The sequence below is a fragment of the Dreissena polymorpha genome, chromosome 14, assembly GCF_020536995.1.
Source record: "Dreissena polymorpha isolate Duluth1 chromosome 14, UMN_Dpol_1.0, whole genome shotgun sequence".
Lineage (NCBI taxonomy): Eukaryota > Metazoa > Mollusca > Bivalvia > Myida > Dreissenidae > Dreissena > Dreissena polymorpha.
The window spans coordinates 4,971,070-4,994,291 of record NC_068368.1 but is presented as its reverse complement, the minus strand read 5'-3'; the positions used below and the strand labels follow the sequence as shown (position 1 = coordinate 4,994,291).

Below are 23,222 nucleotides of genomic sequence, written 5' to 3'. Positions count from 1 at the left end.
TGATCTGACCTATGAGTCAAACGATATGGGGCTTGGCGTGGGGCCGTGTCAGGGATTTTCCTGCGACCGCGATTCGAAAAAGGCTCATTGCTATTGTGTCCCTTCAGATGTGGCTTTCATTTTTGGTATGCATGTGTATCTAGACTACATCTTTCCTTGCGCATACAAATTTTTACCCCTGTGAAATTGACCTTGAACTTGAGGTCAGCGTTCAGGTTTCGAAATCTGCGACCGCGATTCGAAAAAGGCTCTTATCTACTGTATCCCTTCAGATATTACTTTCATATTTGGTATGCATGTGTATCTGAACAACACCTTTCCATGCGCATACATTTTTTTACCTCTGTGACCTAGACCTTGAACTTGAGGTCATCGTTCAGGTTTCGAAATCTGCGACCGCGATTCGAAAAAGGCTCATACCTACTGTGTCCCTTCAAGTATTGCTTTAATATTTGGTTTGCATGTGTATCTGGACGACACCTTTCCATGCGAATACAATTTTTGCTCCTTGTGACCTTGACCTTGAACTTGAAGTCAGCATTTTGGCTGCGAAATCTGCGACCGCGATTTGAAAAAGGCTCAAACCGTCTGTGTCCCTTCAGATATTGCTTTCATATTTGGTACGCATGTGTATCTGGACAAGACTTGTCCATGCGCATAAAATTGTTGACCCTTGTGACCTTGACCTTGAACTTAGGGTCCGCGTTTAGATTTTGAAATCTATTATGTTGTTATCTCCGCCGTCCGTCCTGGCTACTATCTCTTCCTACACTATTAGCACTAGAACCTTGAAACTTACACACATGGTAGCTATGAGCATATGTGCGAAAGTGCACTATTTGAACTTTTGATCTGACCCCTGGGTCAAAAATTATGGGGGTTGAGGTGGAGCCGGGTAGGAGATTTCACTTATGTTTTATGTCATTTTACATTAACTGCTTCATTTATACGCCGATTTACTTCAAATTGATACTAAACATCTCTTATGACAATACTGTCAATCTCAACTATGCAAGGCCCCATTACCAACCCTGGGGCGCCCCTGGGTCAACATGCGGCGTGAGGATACGCGTCGGCCTCTGCCGCGCCATCTCTAGTTTTAATTATGGCCAATGGCCGAAAAGAAGCACCACGAGTTTCCAACAACAATTATAAACTATTATATATAAAGAAAATATATATACGATCTGATCACCAAAACCATTTGAAAGCGTACCGTAAATATAACATTAGGGAGTTATTTCTCTTTAACAGGGTTCCATAACATGTCCGGGGTATCTATCTCATACACGAACTAAATATACATATGTAAGCCTATCTATAACTTGAAGTTATTTTAATCGATTCAAAATAACTCTTAATTATATGAATCCTATTATATGGTTATAAAAAAAACTTGTTTTGACATACATATGTAAGTGTCGGACGATTTCCATTTAAGCATCAGACTGTAAAATGCAGTTACACCATAACCGTTATCTATGATTTAATCTCATTTGCACATTAAATATATATAAAAAAATACACAAAATACTCAAATGATTTCAATGTTCAATTTGCCAAAATACTACCAAACGTTACATCAAATAAAAATTTGAGGTAGTGGTCGGATTACGTGAGTGAATTCAATTACTGTGTTTGGTTCCTGAACCATAATGTAAAAATTTGTTTATAAAGTTTGGGTTTCATACAAACGGTCATTTAATACGTATCAGGTGACGCCGTTCGACCTTGTACAATACTGATAAGTAAGATAGCGTGGTTGATTGATGATCACATAACTGAATGCATATAAGCCGCGATGTAAAAAAAGGGATTAATGCACGTGGGTTAAATATCGTTCCAGATTAGCCTGTGCGGTTCGAACGGGAAGCGGACAACGACAACGAGCGAGGCATGGTATTGTAATGCGCATGGGGGGGGGGGGGTAGAGGGTTAGGGTGAGGGTTAGGGTTAGGGCTAGGGGTCGGGTTTGGGTTAGGGTTAGCCTTAATCCATACCTTAACCCTAACCCGACCCCTAACCCTAACCTAACCATAACCCAGTATTATCTCCCCTATACCATCCCTCGCTTGTTGTAATTGTCCTCTTCCCGGTTCGAACAGGCTAATCTGTGATGACACTTTCCGTCTAGATCAGATTTTCGTTTAGAAGAGACTTCCCTCACGCAAAAAAAAAATCAATGAAAGCGGAAAATATTATCCGAGACGAGCATGTGCGCATGCGTTAAACCCGGTTTTCATAGAGCGCGGATCATACACATGTATATCTAAATACGATCCCTAACAAACACTGTACCATCCACTCTTATATGCCTATGAACAACACAAAAATAACAGATACAGAACCAAATCCAAAATGCTTATTGTATAGAACGGTTACACAATAACGTTAAATTTATTAATTCCATAATGACAAGAGCATAGTCACATTCCCTGAACATTGAAATTAGAAGGCGCATGGTACTTTTTTGCACAAATGGGGCAATATAAAGTCAAGTAGTCGAAAAAACATAAAGTGTGATCATTTTGTCAGTTGTGTTCTTTTTTATGCATCAAGTTTATATGACAGTATATTTCATCATTGATACATGTCAGGCGTCAGTGAAATACTTCAATGCACTAGGCGTGTTATAAAGATTTATCTATCGCTTCCCACTTTTGAACAATAGGGTATCATAACTTGAGCATAATGACGAGTTGAAGAACAGTTTTGGAACGGATGGTAAATATGGAAATCTACTGATGTTACCGAAAATATTAGTTTGCTCATTCTGGTTTTCACTCTTATAATCCATTCATAAACACATGCGTTTAATGCAAAAGAGTACACAGGGAATACAATTCAATCATATCGATGGAGTTGTATTCAAAATTAAAACTGCCACCCTCATACATGTGTTATATTTCTGTTCATGTATTAGCAGAAATGGGTCTTATGACGTATGCGGCCAGCGTAGCTCCACACAATGGAGTCTGGTCGGAGCTATCGTGTCCGCTATAAAGTCACGCAAGGTTTCGCGGTCTCATTTTCGGACACCGCAGCTTCTGACCAAATACTGGTATTTGGCTGCTCTGGCCGCATATGTCATAGGACCCAAGTTCGCATTACGCGGCTCAAATATTTTTAAGCATGGAGTCCGTGTGTATAAAATATATGTATTTCTGAATACGTAAATGTTCACGTTCTTTAAACCCTATCAAATATTCTAAAGAAAAATCAACTGTCAATAAATGAACAGAAGTTTAAATAGTAATGCTCATTTAATACTTACCATATTATAAATGCAATTAGAAATACTTTGTTTGCACCGACATTTAAGCTGAAGGAGAAGATAAACAGAACAAGTTCATGTCTAATAATCGTTCAAACCGGTACCACAAAATATGGCAAAAATCGTCCTATTAGCAATCATGTTCAGTTATAGTTATGTGTTGTATATCGTCTGGTCGATAGCTTCTACAAATATAAACTTAATCGAAGTTTAAACATTTTTTTTTCAATCAAATTAACGATCTTCAAGCATGCGAATAGTAAACATTCGGTGGCAGGTGGTCTTTTTATGTCTTGACTTTCTATCAAGTCGTTCAGTCCCAATAACGAAGCATCACTGGCTACACATATTAAAATTTGAAGGCAAAATCCCCCGCGTACGCAATTGAGCTTCATGTTAAATTATTAAATGTTCATTTAGAATTTCGGTAATATATGTAAATATGCTTCAAGCATGATATTCAAAACACAAACATTTTAAAGCGCACATTGTAACAAAGCATTTTTTACAAAGGAGTAGAGGTCCATGTTCCCAGTCAATATAAAGTTCCTGTGCGCCATTTCCGCCACTGATTCAACAATCACAGTAAACAAACTAAATGTATAAAAGTCTTATCGAAAATTAGACATTTAACACCATGTTTAAAAATAATGTCTGTTAAACAAAAACACGCATGCATTCAGAAACATTGTCTTTCTAAAAGTAAAGTGCGTGTTATATTCTCGAAATTGTTACTGGTGTCGTACTTATGCAGTGCACTTGTTCTGAATCGTTTAGTTTTTGCAATCTTGGCTAATGTAAAGACATCGTACAAAACACCATTTACAAAACCTCTTTTTCTTATATAAGGTTTGCGAAATCCAATGTGTTTCACTATTACAGTCACATAAGTAGGTTACTAACATGTTAAAATGTTAAACGAAGAGTGATATTACATAAATTTCCGCTGTATTTTGAAACTACATAATTTTCACTGATTTGTCAATTTAGTCATCCATTTAACCTGGTATTAAATTGCAGACGTTGGGTCGAAACGCGAATTTGGGTACAGAAAGGGTAGTGTTGATTCAATATTAGGCTCAAATGTATATCAAACAATTACAATCAAGTCAATACGACAAGGTAAATCGTTAACGAATTTATTTTGTGAACAACATGTTTCAGTGTGAGCGTTCTTTTAATTTGAATGAGAATAATTTCAACACAGCGAAGTTTCGAACACTTACATCAGTATAACCTTTTCAACATTGTGAGTGTGCATCATTGAAGTTAATATATCTAGCTCTTGCTTCTTTTGTCTAAATTTTCATTTATTTCAAATGAATGTCTGACTGCGCGACATAAACATGTCTAGTTAATACTATAAAATCTATTCACTTAAGTGTTTAGCAAGAATAACTTACTCTGAAGCATAATTGACTTCAGTTGTTAATTCACGCCATCCATGCAATATGTGCATGACAACTATTATTATTCTAGATAAGATTGAAGAAAACAACCGTGTGTGCATGCTTGAATGACACGTGTATTGTTAAAGAATTCAAAAGAACTGCAAACTTGATAAAGTCGGTCATATACAAGAGCACTTAACAGACGTGAGTGGTTGTTCATGAATTATTCTCAAGATCCGTTTGGCAGATTTACAGCATTGTCTTGATTGTTCGACAAGACACGACATTGAATGATATTTAATTTATTCAAATAATATATTTGGCGGATATGTACCCATACCTTACAGTAAATGTATACGAGACATCAACATCATTGAATTGCCTCTTTTTTCCCTTCAGGCTATATCAAGATGATGCCCAGTCAAGTATAACAAATGTTTCATGTTTAAAGTTCACATTCAAAAGCGTCAATTTATTGGTTTCATAAATTCAACATAATTAAGGCCTGATAAGTACACATTTAGCAAAAAAAGATCGTGATATTATTATAATTTATAAATTATGTAGATATGACGCACGGGTGTAATGTATTCGTAAGTTATTATTATTCATTTGCTTATGTAGTGGGGAATACGTTTATAATAAAGTAAGTGAATAAATATGATGCTTTTTGTTGCTGATAAATAACAATAAAATATTCATTACTATTATGTTATTTTAAGTATTACAATATACATATACGTTCCCTTTCGCAGTCAACAACGACCACCTATTCATTTGCATAGTAATAAATGTTAAAAAGCCGTTCACAACCAGATTGCTTTAAAAAATTCCCAAAGGACAAAAGTTTTAGCTCCTTCAGGATTTACTTTTTACATTCTTCACTTCTATTCTTGTCCCATGAAAAAATTACATTGATATGACTTCCGGTTAAAACTGTAAAAACCGTGTGTCCATGTATTCTAATCATAAATAAGTGATAACCTATTTTTTCGAATATTTCAACACTTATTATCGTTAAACTATAACGTTAAAAAACGGACGTGGAAGCAGCATCAAACGTCAAAAAAGGATCTATGTAGAAAAGCAGACATCGAAATGGTGGTCCAATGAAAACTATAAATGTGCCTCCGGTCGACAGTAGCACAAAAACGTTATGTGACCGGGAGACTGTAATGGAATCTGAACGACCACCTATGACGGCAAGATTGGAAGACAAAGGCGGTACAGAGGGAATGGAGAGGAGCGACTTGTAAATTTCCCATCAGCAGAAGAATCACACCGACCGCCGCGATTATGCTTACTATATTATAGTCCTTATAATCGCATCTTATTAACAGTACAGTGTTTCAGCTGTCTGGCTAGCGCAGTGGTTGGAACACTCGCTTCTGACCAAGACGACAGGGTTTAGTTCCTGTTCCCGGCTGAATGCGAGTTGGGTTTGTGGTCACCATACCGGACAAGTGAGTTTCCTACGGGTACACAGGCTTCCCCTACAACACAAAATCACATAAGAATTGAAAAATCTTTCAGTAACAACGTAATAGCCTGAAATAGTAGCTTTAATTCAAAATTCGTCCTAACGTTGGTCAGTCTAGAAGGCTTATTACTTAGGCGTGCTGGGGCTCCGGGTCCACACATAATGTAGCTTCAACTGGCTCAAGCTCGGAAAGCAACTCATAAACCTCGAAATACATACACACTACAGTCTTTCAAACTTGTTTTGATTTTCATCACCACAGATTTCTAATACAGAAAGACGAACATCCATTCAACCGCTGCTATTAATCGTACCAGTGCATGTTCCGTATAATTACATCTGTGAACCAGTAGAGCGCATCTAACTTATTTTTGTTCCAGCATCGCTGAATACTTTGACGCAAAATCGTGAAATATTGAACTGAACGATACCGTATGAATCTAATTTCAAATTGTACTGCTTTTATGTGTAATTCTGTATATTGTAATGTCAATACAAATATCTACCATCTATCAATAAATAAACATTCGTGTTATCGTGAGTTCCGTTTGATTCTCGCGACCCCCGAAATGTCAGCCAAGTTATAAACAAGGTGGTCAGTTCATCAATAATGGCGTTCAGTATAGAGGTGTTTACTTCTGTGCGGTCGTTAATTGACTTTCAAAATACAAGCAAAAAATATATAATATCACGAAAGAAACTTTACGTAATCGGATAACATTTACATGTTTCAGTAAAAATGTGTGTTATCAGTTACTTTGAAATAGATAAAAAAAATCATTTTCTATATTTTTAGTATTAAGGGTAAAGACAATCCGAATAAATTGGGTCTTTTTGTACATGTCTGATATTCATTTTAATAAAACGTAAAATGAAAATTGAAGGGTTTGTTCTTTTACAAAGCATTCAAAATTATTCAATACATTTTAAATTCTTGAAATAATGTTTGGTAAAAAATAAGAAAATTAAAGAAATAAAAAGCACCCCTACAAGCCGTCTTTTCTGTCAGTGACCCCCACCCCCTAGTCACCCCTTTATCATAAAACATAGTTAACACGTCCGATGACCCTCCGTACTTTTGGTTACCTCCTTGTAACCTCTCAAAAATATAACCGCTATCAGTCATCGACTTCGATCATCTTGATGTTTTAAGGGTGACTGGGCTGTCACAAATACGCCGTTAAATATCATTTTTAAGTGTTACACTTTTATGTACAGGCATTAATTTATCGCATACACCCATTTCAAATCACATGGTTTGTCCTTGGAGATTTTAGCGTTTCTTAGGATGCGCGTTTATGATTTTCGATATACCTGTCTGAAATGTGGCCCATTTTTCTATAATATGCATAATAAATGTGAAACTTCGGCTCCGTCAGCAAGAGATGAATCTTTTTTATTTTTATTATGGCCAGTGGGCAATTGCCCGAAAAGAAGCCCCACGAGTTTCCAACAACAAGTATAAATTATTATATTAAAAAATATAAAGCTCTGATCACCAAAACCATTTGAAAGCGTACAGTGAATTTAACATTATGGAGTTGTTTTTCTTTAACAGGGTTCCATAACACGTTCGGGGTATCTATCTCATACACGAACTAACTATACAAATGTTGGCCTATCTCTAACTTGAAGTTATCTTAATCGATTCAAACTAACTCTTAATTATATCAATCTTAATATATGGTTATGAAAACTACTTATTTAGACAAAGAGACGTACGTGTCGGACGATTTCCATTTAAGCATCAGACTGTAAAATGCAGTCATATCATAACCGTTATCGATGATATGTACGCATTTGCACATTAAATATTCAAATAAGTTCAATGTTCAATTTGCCAAAGTATTACCAAAAATTAACTCAGATATAAATATGAGGTAGTGGTATGCGTACTTAAGTGAATTCAATTACCGTGTTTGGTTACTGAACGATAATGTAAAACTATTGTTTATAAAGTTTGGGTTTCATACAAACGGACATTAAATACGTATCAGGTGACGCCGTTCGACCTTGTACAATACTGATAAGTAAAATATCATGGATGTTTTCGTAAACACACGCTGTTGATTGATGATCACATAACCAGATTACATATAAGCCTCGATCTGAGAAAAAAAACGGATTAATGCACGTGCTTTAAATATCGTTCCAGATTAGCCTGTGCGGTTCGAACAGGCTAATCTGTGATGACACTTTCCGTGTAGATCGGATTTTTGTTTAGAAGAGACTTCCCTCAAGTACAAAATTCCACGAATGCGGAAAATATTATCCGAGATGAGCATGTGCGCATGCGTAAAACCCGGTTTTCCTAGAGTGCGTATCTTACACATGTATGTCTTAACACGATCTCTAACAACTCTATACGATCCACTCTTAAATGCCTATGACCAACACACAAATAACAGATACAAAACCGACTAGAAAAATGCGTATTGGATTGAACGGTTACACAATAACATTAAATGTATTGATACAAAAATGACAAGAGCATAGTCACATTCCCTGGACATTGAAATTAAATGACACATTGTACTTTTTTGCACCCATGGGACGATATAAAGTCAAGTAGTCGAAAAAACATAGTGTTATCATTACGTCAGTTGTGTTCTTTTGTATACGCCAAGTTTATATGACAGTACATGTTATCATTTATACATGTCAGGCGTCAGCGAAACACTTAAATGCACTAGGCGTGTTTTAAAGAGTTATCTATCGCTTCCCACTTTTGAACAATAGTGTATCATAAATTGAGCATTATTACGAGTTGAGGAACAGGTTTTGGAAAGGATGGTAAATACGGAAATCTACTGATATTACCGAAAATATGAGTTTGCTAATTCTGTTTTTTATTTGTGAGCGAAGCTCACAAATAATGCAGACGCAATTTTGCAAATCAGTTTGGATCAGTATGGGCTTAGGTACGGCAGGAACCGTAACCCGTGACTGCCTGTGTGGATAACTCCAGTAAACTTTGATTTGTTGAATACGAATAATGCTCTGGTTTTGATTATAGTGGCACAATGGTTGGTTGGAAGACAGCACATACGATTTGAAAATATGGCCCGTGGTAAAAGTTGTTATTGCTTCTTTTATTGGTGTTTTGTTTCGTGCTCAAATGCGAACACAAAAATTGTTCTTACTTACATGATAGAATTTAACATGACGTGATGAATGTTTACCGATTAATTATCATGTAAATGATTTATGGAAACTTAGTATTGTTACATAATTAATAAACTCCAGTAATTCAATAGTTATAATTGGCATACACGATCGATCATGCCTCATTTTGTTTAACGTGTGATTACATGGAGTGGACATTATTCATACTGAATGCGAAATACAAAAGGGCTGACTACCTTTAGTTTGTGTGTGTTTAAGTAAACTTAAAGAATCATGCAAATCTTTAAAAAAAAAGGAAATGTGTAGTAGTATAGAGGTTGCTGCAACATAGATATTTCGAACAAGTTCATTTTTGCTTTCACATTGGTTCATTTCATACTGATGATACAATACACAGACTGGGGCTTTATCGTGATAATGGAATAATTGATAAAATAAAGAATACGTAAGAAAATGTAGCTGTTGCATAAAAAGCGATTGAAAAACGTGATACTTTTATTACGAAGATGATAGCGATAAGAATTATGAAAAACTACAAACATGTGACATTATAATTGTTTAAGTACAAAAAAGATGGCAAGAAACAGAATGGGTATAAGGATGATAAACAGCACAACAACAAACATGAGCAAAACATTATTGTTTTACTTCAAACATGAGGGTGATAAACACAATGTGTATGAAGATGCTTACGCACATGATTACTACAAACAAGATTAAACATGATTGTTTGACTAAAAACATGAGGACGAAAAACAGAATGGGTATAAGGATGATAAACAACACAACAACAAACATGAGCAAAACATGATTGTTTTACTACAAACATGCGGGTGACTAACACAATGGGAATGAGGATGATTACGCACATGATTACTACAAACAACAGTAAACATGTTTTTTTTTTACTACAAACATGGGGGTGATAAACACAATATGTATGATGATGATAACGCACACGATTACTACAAACAAGAGTAAACATGATTGTTTTACTAAAAACATGAGGGCGAGAAACAGAATGGGTATAAGGATGATAAACAACACAACAACAAGCTTGAGCAAAACATGATTGTTTTACTACAAACATGAGGATGATAAACACAATTGGTATTAGGATGATAACGCACATGATTACTACAAACAACAGTAAACATGATTTTTTTTTTACTACAAACATGAGGGTGATGAGCAAAATATGTATGAGGATGATAACGTAAACGATTACTGCAAGAGTAAACATGTTTGTTTTACTACAAACATGAGGGTGATAAACACAATGGGTATGAGGATGATTATGCACATGATTACTACAAACAACAGTTAACATGATTTTGTTACTACAAACATGAGGGTGATAAACAAAAATATGTATGAGGATGATAACGTACACGATTACTGCAAACAAGAGTAAACATGATTGTTTTACTACAAACACGAGGGTGATAAACGTAAAATATATGAGGATGATAACGCATATGATTACGACAAACAAGAGTCAACCTGATTGTTTTACTATAAACACGAGAGTGATAAACACAATTGGTATGATGATGATAACGCACATGATTACTACAAACAAGAGTAAACATGATTTTTTAACTTCAAACATGAGGGTGATAAACAAAATTGGTATAAGAATTATTAACAACGTGGTTATGTTAATTAAAAATTACAATGATACCATAACACGATTATTTGCATGCAAGCAAAAGTGACCATTATAAAAAAAACATGATTCAATTACAAACATGACGGTGATATAAACAAGCATGAATTCTCAACAAAAGATAGAAATATAAACATAATAGTGGGGATGATTTCTCTACAAAAATGAGGATGAATAACATGACAAGATGATTTCTTTACTAACATGGAGATGATAAACAAACACGATGGCATGACTTCAAAATGTGAGACTGATATAAAGATATGTGGAGGGGCAAAATATTATTAAAAATTAATGAACGGAACTGGACAGATTGGTTTGTACGGACATTTGATCTCAACGCACATCGCACTAAAAATTCTGAATGAACACCAGCAAGGTGCAATAACTCTGAAATCTAAAAAGACTAGAAAATCCATAACTGAAATATAAAATAATCGGTTGTGGATACAAAGGTACCGGGTTCAATCCCGTGAGCGTTATTTTAAAAGACACAATGTACTGTTTCGTCGCAGGGTGTAGACCAGTGTGTTAAAAACAAAACAAAATCTAAACCTTAAAAAAATGAAACAATGTATGAATCCACAATAACAATGATTATATTGATTGTTATTTAATTTTAAATATAAATATTTCAGAGTTCTTGCTAGTGATACGTTGCAGGTGCAATAATTTAGAGAACGATGTGTTTGAGAACAAACCACACAAAATCCACTCCGTGTTTATGTGACGTCATAAACCGTTTACTTCATCAGCTGTAAACAGATATATCAGCAAGTAAGGTCACATGAGCGAGAAGAAAAAACAATGAATTAGTTTTATTTGTATTCATGTTTTATTCAACTGACATCGCTTAGGTTTAATGTATATCATGATAATATGTATACATCAAAAAACTGGAACCTACATTAGCACATGTTTTCATATAATGAGTTCTCGATAAACGGTCCAATCAAAACACTTTTTTAAAGGTCACAATGTCTAGATTTATGATTGAGGCCTAAAAACACAAACTAATTAATGCAAATATCTGACACAAGAACAAGACAATGCTCCGTTCAATGATGGCCTCATTTTAACAACATCGTGCTTCTGCCGTACATGACCAAATCAACCTTTATGCGAACTCGGCAAATAACTGGAAGTCAGTGCTGAGATACTGCAGCCGATGTTCAACATCGCTTATTTACCGTGTCCACACCACTGGACCCAACAAACCTCTCTGCAGCAGCCAGCGTAAGAACGCCGCACATTACGACCAAAACTAGGTCCGAAACTGTTACAAGTATCAACTGACGTAGTGTCTATGTGGATGGTATCGCTGATGATTGAGTGTTAACCGCTTAGCAATACCTTGATGAATTCATTGGAGTCAGAATTCATTTGGCCACTTCCAGGTATACTACCGCTGACATCACGTAACAACACTCACAGTACCACCTGAACAGCTCCTAGTTCGTCATTTGAACAGATGAAAGTGACAAAATAGGAGTTGTATCAAGGTACAAAACCTACCGTTTGCGTTCCCTTTTTGCTGATCTTGCTGTCCATGAGAGCTGGTGCCTTAATCCATATTTTTTGGCAGGGCTCGGCCTGAAATTGAAGCAGTGATCAAAAACACTTTTTATCATAAACAAATTCACTATCACGTGTGATTTTTTATTCTTGATAAAGATGATAATTGATTAAGACTATTATTGATAACAATCATACAAAATGTTCCTTTTCAATGTTGCAAATGCATTTCAGTAAAATAATGTAACACGATTGATCAGTCAAAAAGTAGCAGATGAAAACGCTACAGAATAATGTACACATGTTTAAGCTGAACATATTCGTAATGGTTATATTACATAGAAACAAAGTAAACAATTTGATATAATGATATTAATCTGGGTTCTAAATTTACCTCTATATAGTCGTACAGATATTGTCTGCAGGTTTGCTTGTAAATGATCCGAGCTAACCTGCCAATTTCTTCATCGCTGAAAAGTATCAATTTTCACTTATGTGCATTAAGAACTGTGTAATATATATTTACATCATCATCACCTCCACCACAACCATAACGATAATATCCACTGCCGTCAATAAAACCATTTCCATCCATTTTTATCTTTATAATAATCATCCTCATAACCATAACATAACTGCAACCATTAAGACACTAGTAATTATCATCAACTACCACCACGACCACTATCATCATCATAATCATCATAATCATCATCATCATCATCATCATCATCATCATCATCATCATCATCATCATCATCATCATCATCATCATCAACAACTAATATCACTCTCACAGTCAAAATCATAACCACAACAAACATTACTCCCAAAACCAATATAACTCCCAAAACTAATTTAACTCAAACAACTCATAACATCACTCTCACAACAAATATTAATCTAAATATTAATATCACTTCACAGCAAATGATATCGTTCTTGCAGCCAATAATATCACTCTCACAGCCAATAACATCACTCACACAGGAAATAATATCACTCTCACACCCAATAATATCACTCTCACAGCTTATATCACTCACACAGAAAATAATATCACTCTTACAGCCAATAATATCACTCTCACAGCTAATATCACTCATAGTCAATAATATCACTCACACAGCCAATAATATCACTCTCATAGCATATAATATCACTCTCACAGCAAATAATATCACACAAAGCCATAAACATCACTCTCACAGCCAATAATATCACTCACACAGTCAATAATATCACTCACACAGCCAATAATATCACTCCCATAGTCAATAATATCACTCTCACAGCTAAAAATATCACTCTCACAACCAATAATATCACTCACACAGCCAATAATATCACTCACACAGTCAATAATATCACTCTCACAGCTAAACATATCACTCTCACAGCTAATAATATCACTCACACAGCCAATAATATCACTCACACAGCCAATAATATCAGTCTTACAACAGATAATATCACTCTAACAACCAATATCACTATCACAGCCAAAAGTATCACTCTCATAGCCGATAACATCAATCCCACAGCCAATATCATTCCCACAGCCAAAATCACTATCATGATCAATATCACTCTCAAAAAAATATCACTCTCTTAACCAATATAACCTGCACAACCAATATGACTCTAACAACAAATATGACTCTAACCACCTATAACATATCTCTCACAGTCAATATCACTCTAACAGCCAACATCACTCTCACAAGCAATATTACTCTTACAACCAAAATCACGCTCACAGCCAATATTATCAATCTCAAATCCAATATAATATCATTCTAACAGTAAAAATCACTCACACTACCCACATCACTCTCACAACCAGTATCGCACTTACAACCAATATCACTCTAACAACCTATATCACTCTTACAACCTTTATCACTCTAATAACCTATATCATTATCACAACCAATACAACTCACACAACAAATATTACTATCTCAACCAATTTCACTCCGATGAATATTATCATTCTCACTACCGATTTCACTCTCACAACCAAATTCACTTTCATGACCAATATCACTATCTCAACCAATATCACTCCCAGGAATACTATCATTCCACTACCAATAATATCACTCCCACAGCCAATAATATCATTCCCACAACTCAAATCATTCAGGCAGTCCCACAACCACCACCACACCCATTATCAGCTCACCTGACATGCTGCCTGTAAGCCTTCATAAGGCGATGGATGCCAGTGATAATCTCTGCCAATATTGGGCCCTGTAGCTTCTCGAATCTGAAATATGCAGAAGGGTGAGCAGCTATGTTCAAATGAGTTACTTTGTCAAGTATTATACGCTGAAGTAGAAGTCACACTTTGAAAACTGCGCAGGAATACATTATCTGCATTGCATATACCGATGTTCAGATTTTGTCTTATTGGCTAATGGATGGCTAATAAACTGGGATCTTATTATTATTTCAAAACTATAAGAAACATGGTGCAACATAACATACATTGTGTAAGCATTATATATGAATTAGAATACTAATATAAAACAAACATCTGATAGTATAAGTTCTGATTGTAAACAGTTTTATAATGAATATTAAACCTATGTTTTGCCAAAAAAACATTTTTTTGCATGTGCATGTTTGCTGTAAAGCAAAGATAAGAGGAAAAAAACCAACACATCAATGTGTTCATTAGGAAATATCTTCAAACAAGAAAGCTCTTCTTGATTCGTTTAGATACAGATTGTCACAATGTTTTTGAACTGGAAATAGTTATACCTTATGAACTGTCTCCCGCATTTTAATCTCCACAAGATGCATTTTCTTGAATCTGTCACAGGCTTTCATGTGATCCTTCTCCTTTTTGACCAGGACTTTCTGCATTTCCTGTAAGTTAAAACACAACTTCAAAACAATGCAAACCTCCTAGGTCATTTATTTGTTGCAAATCCATTAAAAACATTTCGTAAAAGCAATTTAATAATATCAATTATTCCATATCCAATAAATTCATCCAATTGGCATTCTTCATATGTACCACGTGACCGTCCAATATATTCCGGTATTGGATCCAAAAAGTGTGCATTTTTTTCCATATTGGACAGTTGAGTACAAGTGCACTAAGCAATTGTTTTATAAATATAAAAGCCGTTACCGAAAAAAAGTATCCGAATGTACAATAATTGATTTACGCGGGGCTTGTCTTGAAAATAGCATAGATGCAATTAAAGCATTTTCTAATCAAAATTAAAATTAAAATGAAACAAAGAGCTGAAGAAAGGGTAATAGAATAAAAAGCTTATTAGAAGTTTAAACTGATCAATACATGATATATTTTGACTCGCACACAGTTTGAAGTCATATTGCACTCGCCTAACGGCTCGTCCAATATGACGTCAAACTGTGTGCTCATCCAAATGTATCTCCGTATTGTACAGTGAAACGTCTTATAACCTATAAATATTGTCTAATGAAGGACTTTATCCTTAAACCAAACAAACTACTAGTCTAGCCACTTACATGGAGAGCCTTTGTTCGTACCTTAAGGTCATTTAGCTTATGACGGAGTGCGAATGTCTGCACAGCGGTGATCAATTTGTATTTCTTGACCTTGCTTTCAGACAACCAGCACTCCTACAGAATTAAATGCATAAAGAAATTTTGAGTTATTCATAAGGAATATCACAAATAAATGTGAAATATCACAAAATATGCGCCAGGAACATCTCTAAATGCTCTTAGAATTTTCAATATTAGGTTAATCAGGACATTTTTATCACGAACATGCAAAATGCCAAAGCTTTTTACCAACATAAAAATATTTATGTTTATTTATTTTATAATTTCTGCTAACAAAACAATAGGATCTTCAACCAGATATGCACACATTGATGGCAGAAAAGAGATCATTATACATATTTATCGAATCTAATTCACAAGAAAACTTTTTCAGCTGTAATCCGAATAATTGCGGGAATGTACCTTCCGGGCCTCCATGAGTGTTCCTTACAGCGTCCTGTTGCTTTGAGAGTTCACAGAGCAGCTCCTGCTTTTTGTGGTGCCATGCCTGGGCCATTGCATGGGAAAACCTGTGAACACATGCTGCGTGTTATTGGAGGAATAAACAAAGGTTCACAAGTGCGTCAAAACTGGATCATGCAATACCTAATCTTCCAAAGACATGCAAGTCAAAGTCAACAAAAACATGGGGACATTAAAGTAAGTAAGTAAGTAAGTTTATTGTAAACAAAAGCCTCCGGCCCATACTACATCATGTTTACAAAATACGTATTTACAGACAATACAGAGAGTTGTCCCTACCTATATATATATATATATATATATATATATATATATATATATATATATATATATATATATATATATATATATATATATATATATATATATATATATATATATATATATATATATATATATATATATATATACAATATCATTGAATGGAGAAAACAAAAAAACAAATACGAACAAACATACTTCCACTACAAGTATTACGTTCCATATGAAGAACGTATTGAATGGTAAACATAAAAGGCTATTTTTTTTAATAACAAACTCATTTTCATTTTTTAACAGATCAAAGAAATTAGAAACAGTTTGCCTGCCATGATACCAATTATACAAATAGATTTGCCTAATGTCAGCATATTTAGAGCATTAAAAAAATACATGATATTCATCCTCTGTTTTTACAGATTCATTTTCTAATTGACAATGTGCACATATTCTAAGATACCTTGGTATTCCTAATTGTCTACCTAACTCTATTTGAAACCTATGGCTTGAACAACGAAATCTCGCTAACGCTTGTCTGCAATGAAATGGCATTGTTATGTCTAAATATCGTTCCGTGTTTAATAAACTTTTATATTGTCTGTATGTATCGCATCTTGAAGAGTCATTTATATATTCGTGCCAGGTTTGAGTTACACAATCAGTCAGGCGTTGTTTAAAACGGAGCATGAATAAATCAATATCACCAACATCCTGTAAGAGCCAAATAAAGACGAACCCATATTTAAAAAGAAGCTCCTTTACATCCGTAGCCAAATTTCGCCTTCCAATATCATCTAATGACTTTAACATTTTATAACAGTTTTTTGGATATCTTCTATCAGGCATCTGGAGAAGTTTACACCAGTATTTTATACATTTTGAGTGATAAATGACGTACATTGGTAAACGACCACATTCTCCTAAAGCTACACAGTTATTGACCGTAGTTTTTACGCCCAGAAAGTACTTGCAAGCTTCAATTTGTGCACGCTCTATTGAATCACTATATGTGAATCCCCAGATTTCTGATCCGAATGTGAGTATGGGTGTTACCATGGCATCAAATAATTTAAAGAACTCTGTACAGCAGAAATATCCGAACGGAATATGGTATTCTTTAATGGCAAATAATGCTTTTCGCCCCTGAGCGGCTAATTTAGTTTTTGCAGCCGACCAGCATAACTTTGGGGTATATAGGATGCCCATATATTTATAGACGGACATTATATTTATTGGACAATTATTGAAATACCATTTTTCATAGTGACGTAATGGACCCCCATTTCTAAATACCATAACCTCGTTTTTTTTTAAGATTTAAATTCATGCTTGTTAAGGTACAAAATTCTGCAATAGCATTTATCTGCAACTGAAGATTTACAGCAGTATCTGCACAATTTGCAATATCATCAGCAAAAAGTATACAAAATATGTCAGGGATATCGTTTGTTACAAATATTCCAGTATCGCACTTGTGTCGAATAAATGAACACAGATCATTTATATATAAAATAAAAATAATCGGCGAGCACAAGTCACCCTGTCTAGTGCCGATATTACAAGTAAACGGGCTCGAAATAGCACCGGGGCTCGTGCGTACATAACTTTTAAGTTTAGAATACATTGAGGTTAATACTTTAAGTACGTTGCCCTGGATTCCTTTACGCATAAAGCATGTGAACAGTTTATGATGCACCAAGGAATCGAACGCCTTTTTAAAAATCCACATATAACACATAGAATCTACCTCCAGGCTTAGAAATATATTTTTGCACCAAGCTCTGTAAAATAAACATATTATCGGTAACCGAATATCCTGCTCTAAACCCAGCTTGCGCTTCATCAATTAAATCTAATTCATTTGCAAACCTGGTTAATTTATTATTAATGATGCCTGCAAATATCTTGTACATAACGTCAACTAAAGATATACCTCGATAATTTGAGGGATCACTTCGCGAACCCGATTTATATAAAGGTACGATAATACTTTCACTCCAAGCATCAGGAAAGCTGCCGGAAAATAAAATCTTATTGAAAAGTACATTTAAAATAGGAGTTATAACGTGTTTAGTATTTATGTAAAATTCCGACACGATCCCGTCTTTACCTTGAGATTTTCCACGTTTAAGCTTACTGACACTTGTTTTTATTTCGTCGTCTGTAATTGACGAATTTAATATATAATCGGCCTGGTCGTTATTATACGCATTTGCATGTACATCAAAATTTAGTAGTGGGTTTTCTGATTCTTTAAATAGCAAAGATTTAAAGTATTTAACCCACTCATTGGGATTGATAGGTGCATGAGTTGTTGCTGAAAACCTATTTCTTTTTAATAACCGACCAAAAATACTGCGGATCTCACGGGAGTCAATTAAAACTTTACGTTTTTTATTTTGGTATAGAATTTTTTTTGCATGACATAAGTTTTTGAAAGACCGACGTGCATTTTTGTACAAATGAAAATCGACCGGTTCATTGGACCAACGAAAACGCCTGAGCAACGAATATTGTTCTCGCTTGGCCTTACTACACGCGCTATCCCACCAGAGCGGATTATTTTGGTATTTATTAAAATTGCGCCGTCTTGTGTGCATATCCTCCGCAGCGGTTTTTTAAATAGAGATAATCGTTTGCACAGCATCGTTTACATTTCCATTTATGCAATTTAAAATATAATCGCGGCATCTTTGTAAGTTTTCTGTCAATAATTTTTTAAATGAATAACAATGTTTTTCATTCCATTTATAAGTGTCATAGTTTTGAGTATCGTTTGGTGAAGAATCGGCATCATGCTTTTCGTGATTTAGGGAGCCTGTAAACTGTAATTGGCAGTATACAGGAAAATGATCAGAAAAATAAAAAAAACAAGGAACACAGTATGTGGAAGTGTCATACCAAATCAGATACAAATGTCTGCTTTTTTATCATAGAAGTTTAAACTCAAATAACAAAAATCTAGAATCTTATTCAACACAGCTGAAAAAAATAAACCTAAAGAAACTTACATTGAAGAAGCTGTAAACAAATAGAAAATAAAAGAATAGAAAAGAAATAGAAGAAATGTTTACTGGAGAGTAGAAGATTTCATAAGAGGTACAATAATGGAGTCACATCTTTTTCAACAGGGAAGTAATTTTATAAAAGGTACCCTTAGGGCAATACATGGTGATAGCACATTTAGTAAGCTTACAGCTCATTGTTGGGCCTTTCTTCCAGAAGCTCATATTGTCTTAAAGCTGAAGGTGCAGCAAAAAGACTGGACCATGGAGCTGAGGGCCCGCACTATAAACCCGCAGAAAAAAAATGGGGACAAAGAGAGTGAAAGTGGAGTGAAGAACAGAAGATAACACGCATGATAGCATTTGAATGTATAGAGAAAAAAAATAAGAAGAAAAAATCACATTTTTTGTAGTGCTCAGCGCTTTTTTGCAATACCAGTGTAGTACTTATAATAAAATAATGTAACATTGCAATATGGGTGTACTCAAGTATTGCAATATTGTGAAGATAGTGAATAATGTTATATTGCTGTATTTGTGTACAGCAAATTGCATTATAGTGCAATATCATTAGACCAAATATATTGCAATATCAGTATATAGTGAGCATGAAATATCAGTAACATATATAGGGCAGTAAATCTAAATTGATGGAAACTTTTTTATATATATCAACATACAGATTTAGTGACTTTTATTCTTGCAAATAATTAACTAGTGGACCAAAAAAGCTGGTGATAATTTAAAGTGATGTAGTACAGAAGTGTTACTATGCTATGGTTCTTACCTTTATGGACGATATTTGGCAGCTTGCCAGCCACACGAATATTCGTGTTTTGTTTTTTGAAGCCCGTCAGTTGACATAACTTTTGCAAGTTGGTAAATCTGAAGTTCAAGCGTTGCGAGTGTTTAAACATTTTAATATAGATCTTTAAATTCAAGAATGCTCTTTAACGTTATGGTTATTACCTCAATTCATGAATGTGTATGTACAATTTTTTATATATGACGATGTCCAATCTTATAGCAAACTATAGATACTTTATTTTAATATTTATATTTTAAAGGCCTCTGAAATTAAATATTGCATGGAACATAAAGTGAATGAAGGCTGCATTATTTAATGGCAGTTGTTCACAGATGGTATTGTATTTTTTTTCTAAAATTAATATGTTTAACTTTACGGAAATTATGCTTTGAATAGTCTTATGTAATTATTATAGCAAGAAAAATAGCAAGAAAAACAGTTGAATACATTTTCATGCATTCCCCGGCAATAGAACTCAGAACCTCTGGAAGTTAACGCAAAAGCGTAGGCTTTTCTAATTTTAGGCTAATTATTAGCACTGTATAAGTACTGCACGTATTTTCCGAAACAATCTAGGAAAAGCGTTACAACTGCTTTAATTTTTTACTGCTTTAAAATGACCATTATTCATTATGAACCTATAATTTTAAAATTTGTCTTAGTCAAGAGCATAATGTTTTGCTTTGAAAAAGTTAAGTACATATTACTTTTTGCATAACAGTTTTGTTGAAAATTGTCTTTTTGCCAAACTGTCCCTTAAGAATGTCTGAAAAAAAAAAACCAATTACCCCCATTTTAAAGAAGAATCCACTGATACATATATCTACATTTTAAAGTAAATATGTTGTCAGAAATAACTTGTTACTAAAATAATTAAGAAGCTTTATTAAAAAAAAAGTTCATATCTTGTTGATTATATATTAATAAATAATAACATAATATTAAATACACATATGTAAACATAAAATTTAAAATCTGATAAACTCAATTCAGTTAGCTAAAACTAATTAATTGTTCAACACCTTTTTTTTTGGGGGGGGGGGGTGCTGATTGATTTCTAAAAATATAGTAATTTTCAGATAGAATTCTAATGAAAGCTGGACAGAGTGTAAATCCTTTTGTAAATAGTAATTCTGTTTGTTAACTTCAAACTACTGAAGTATAACTTCTGAGCAATCAAGCATAATACAATTTTTAACTGACTAATCTAAATATACAATTGACTTGATGTTCATGAAACAACAATATATCAGTACTTCAGGACTCACATTCCCATGTTTTCAGTCAAAACTGACGGTCTGGGGATCAGAACCGCCTCCCGGGAGTATGAAGCCGGGGCAAGCATGACATCATTGAAATCTGGGTTGGGAAACGACAGAGATTCCCTGATGTACTTCTCAGCTATGCTCGCGAGGCAGTCAGGGGCAATAAATTATATTTTCTCTATTGTCATCTGTAAAGAAAAGAAATCAACATATAAAAGTAAACCCTTATTCATGTTAATAAATAATGCAAAGAGGAAGGATCATGATGAATGACAGTATCTAGAGCTTTGGCTGTATAGCAAATCAACCACACCATCTTTCTCAGCATGTACCCATACAGTACTGAATTTAAATTTGTTGTGACCTGTTTGAAGTTTTCATTTTAATTACCTCTGAATTTCCTTTTTTCCTCTCCAAGCAGTAATTATTCTCTATTACATTTTATGTGGCTATTTATTCATTTACATCAATAACCATGACATGTTATGCTACTTACACCACAAACTGTGTCAGGTATGAGTGGGATGCCTTCCACAAGTATCAATCAGTTACCAGTATTGACGAAGGATGATACAAATATCATAATTTAAGATAATACTGATTCAGTAAAGACATTGGGTGAGTTTAAACACATTCCATTTTTACCATTTCTGGGCGCATGTGTTAAGAGTATTAAGTTTAACAAATATAAGCAATTATATGTGTTTGAGTAGAAGTTATTTACGAGTTCTTCTGAATATTATGAACATTTTATATTTCTTATTAGACCTGGCAAAAGAAACTATACTAAATTTCAGGGCCTATATCTTTGTCATCATTTGTGCACATTATTATAATTTTTCAGTCTTACTTGAAATGAACCAAACAGTAAGAGAAAGTAACATGGATTTACAGACTAAAGAACCAATACACATTCATATATTTACATCCACCCAGCAATCCAACATTCAACCCATATTGCCACTTGAATCTTGTACCTATCAATCAAACCTATTTCAACAACCCACTCACCCATCCAACATTTTCACTATGGCACTTAAACCAAACTTTCTAACTATCCACCTACCTGTCCATTCATCTAACCCACTATCCCACCATAAAATCGCCTATCAATTGAACCATGCTTCAACGCATCCATCTACAACACATCCATTTATCAACTAATCCACTCACCTATCCAACAATCTAGTCACCCACCCACTACTTATACACCAATTCACCCACCTATTAAACTATCTCTCTCTATATATACACTGATAAATCCATATAATTATAACCAGCAATCAAACAACCTATTCACCAATCCATTCATCCTAACATCCATTCAACTATCAACAACAGGAGTCAATCCACTTATATACCCAATCACACATCCACTCATTCCACTATACAATCATCT

The 23,222-nt window shown here is 34.4% G+C and overlaps 1 protein-coding gene and 1 long non-coding RNA gene across 2 annotated transcripts; both read right to left on the bottom strand.

The window, feature by feature from the left end:
- Positions 1-5,528: 5,528 nt before the first annotated feature.
- Positions 5,529-16,534, bottom strand: LOC127859047 (uncharacterized). The gene is made up of 7 exons (XM_052396448.1): positions 16,428-16,534; positions 15,987-16,079; positions 15,225-15,332; positions 14,644-14,727; positions 12,850-12,925; positions 12,456-12,533; positions 5,529-6,158 (listed from the first exon to the last, which is right to left on the bottom strand). Exons 1-5 carry the CDS (start codon positions 16,440-16,442, stop codon positions 12,920-12,922), a joined length of 306 nt encoding a protein of 101 aa, XP_052252408.1. The 5' UTR covers positions 16,443-16,534; the 3' UTR covers positions 5,529-6,158; positions 12,456-12,533; positions 12,850-12,919.
- Positions 16,535-19,939: 3,405 nt separating this feature from the next.
- LOC127857894 (uncharacterized) lies at positions 19,940-21,975 on the bottom strand. The gene is made up of 3 exons (XR_008038668.1): positions 21,827-21,975; positions 20,538-20,635; positions 19,940-20,033 (listed from the first exon to the last, which is right to left on the bottom strand). It is a non-coding gene; the product is annotated as an uncharacterized LOC127857894 (long non-coding RNA).
- Between the last annotated feature and the right edge of the window lie 1,247 nt (positions 21,976-23,222).

Bases quoted from the DNA above. Each gene is read 5' to 3' on its own strand.
- LOC127859047 (XM_052396448.1), bottom strand. The intron at 15,333-15,986 runs GTACGAACAAAG...TTTAACTTACAG, and splicing joins ATAAGCTAAATGACCTTAAG to GAAATGCAGAAAGTCCTGGT. The intron at 14,728-15,224 runs GTATAACTATTT...TGCATATTTCAG, and splicing joins TGCGGGAGACAGTTCATAAG to ATTCGAGAAGCTACAGGGCC.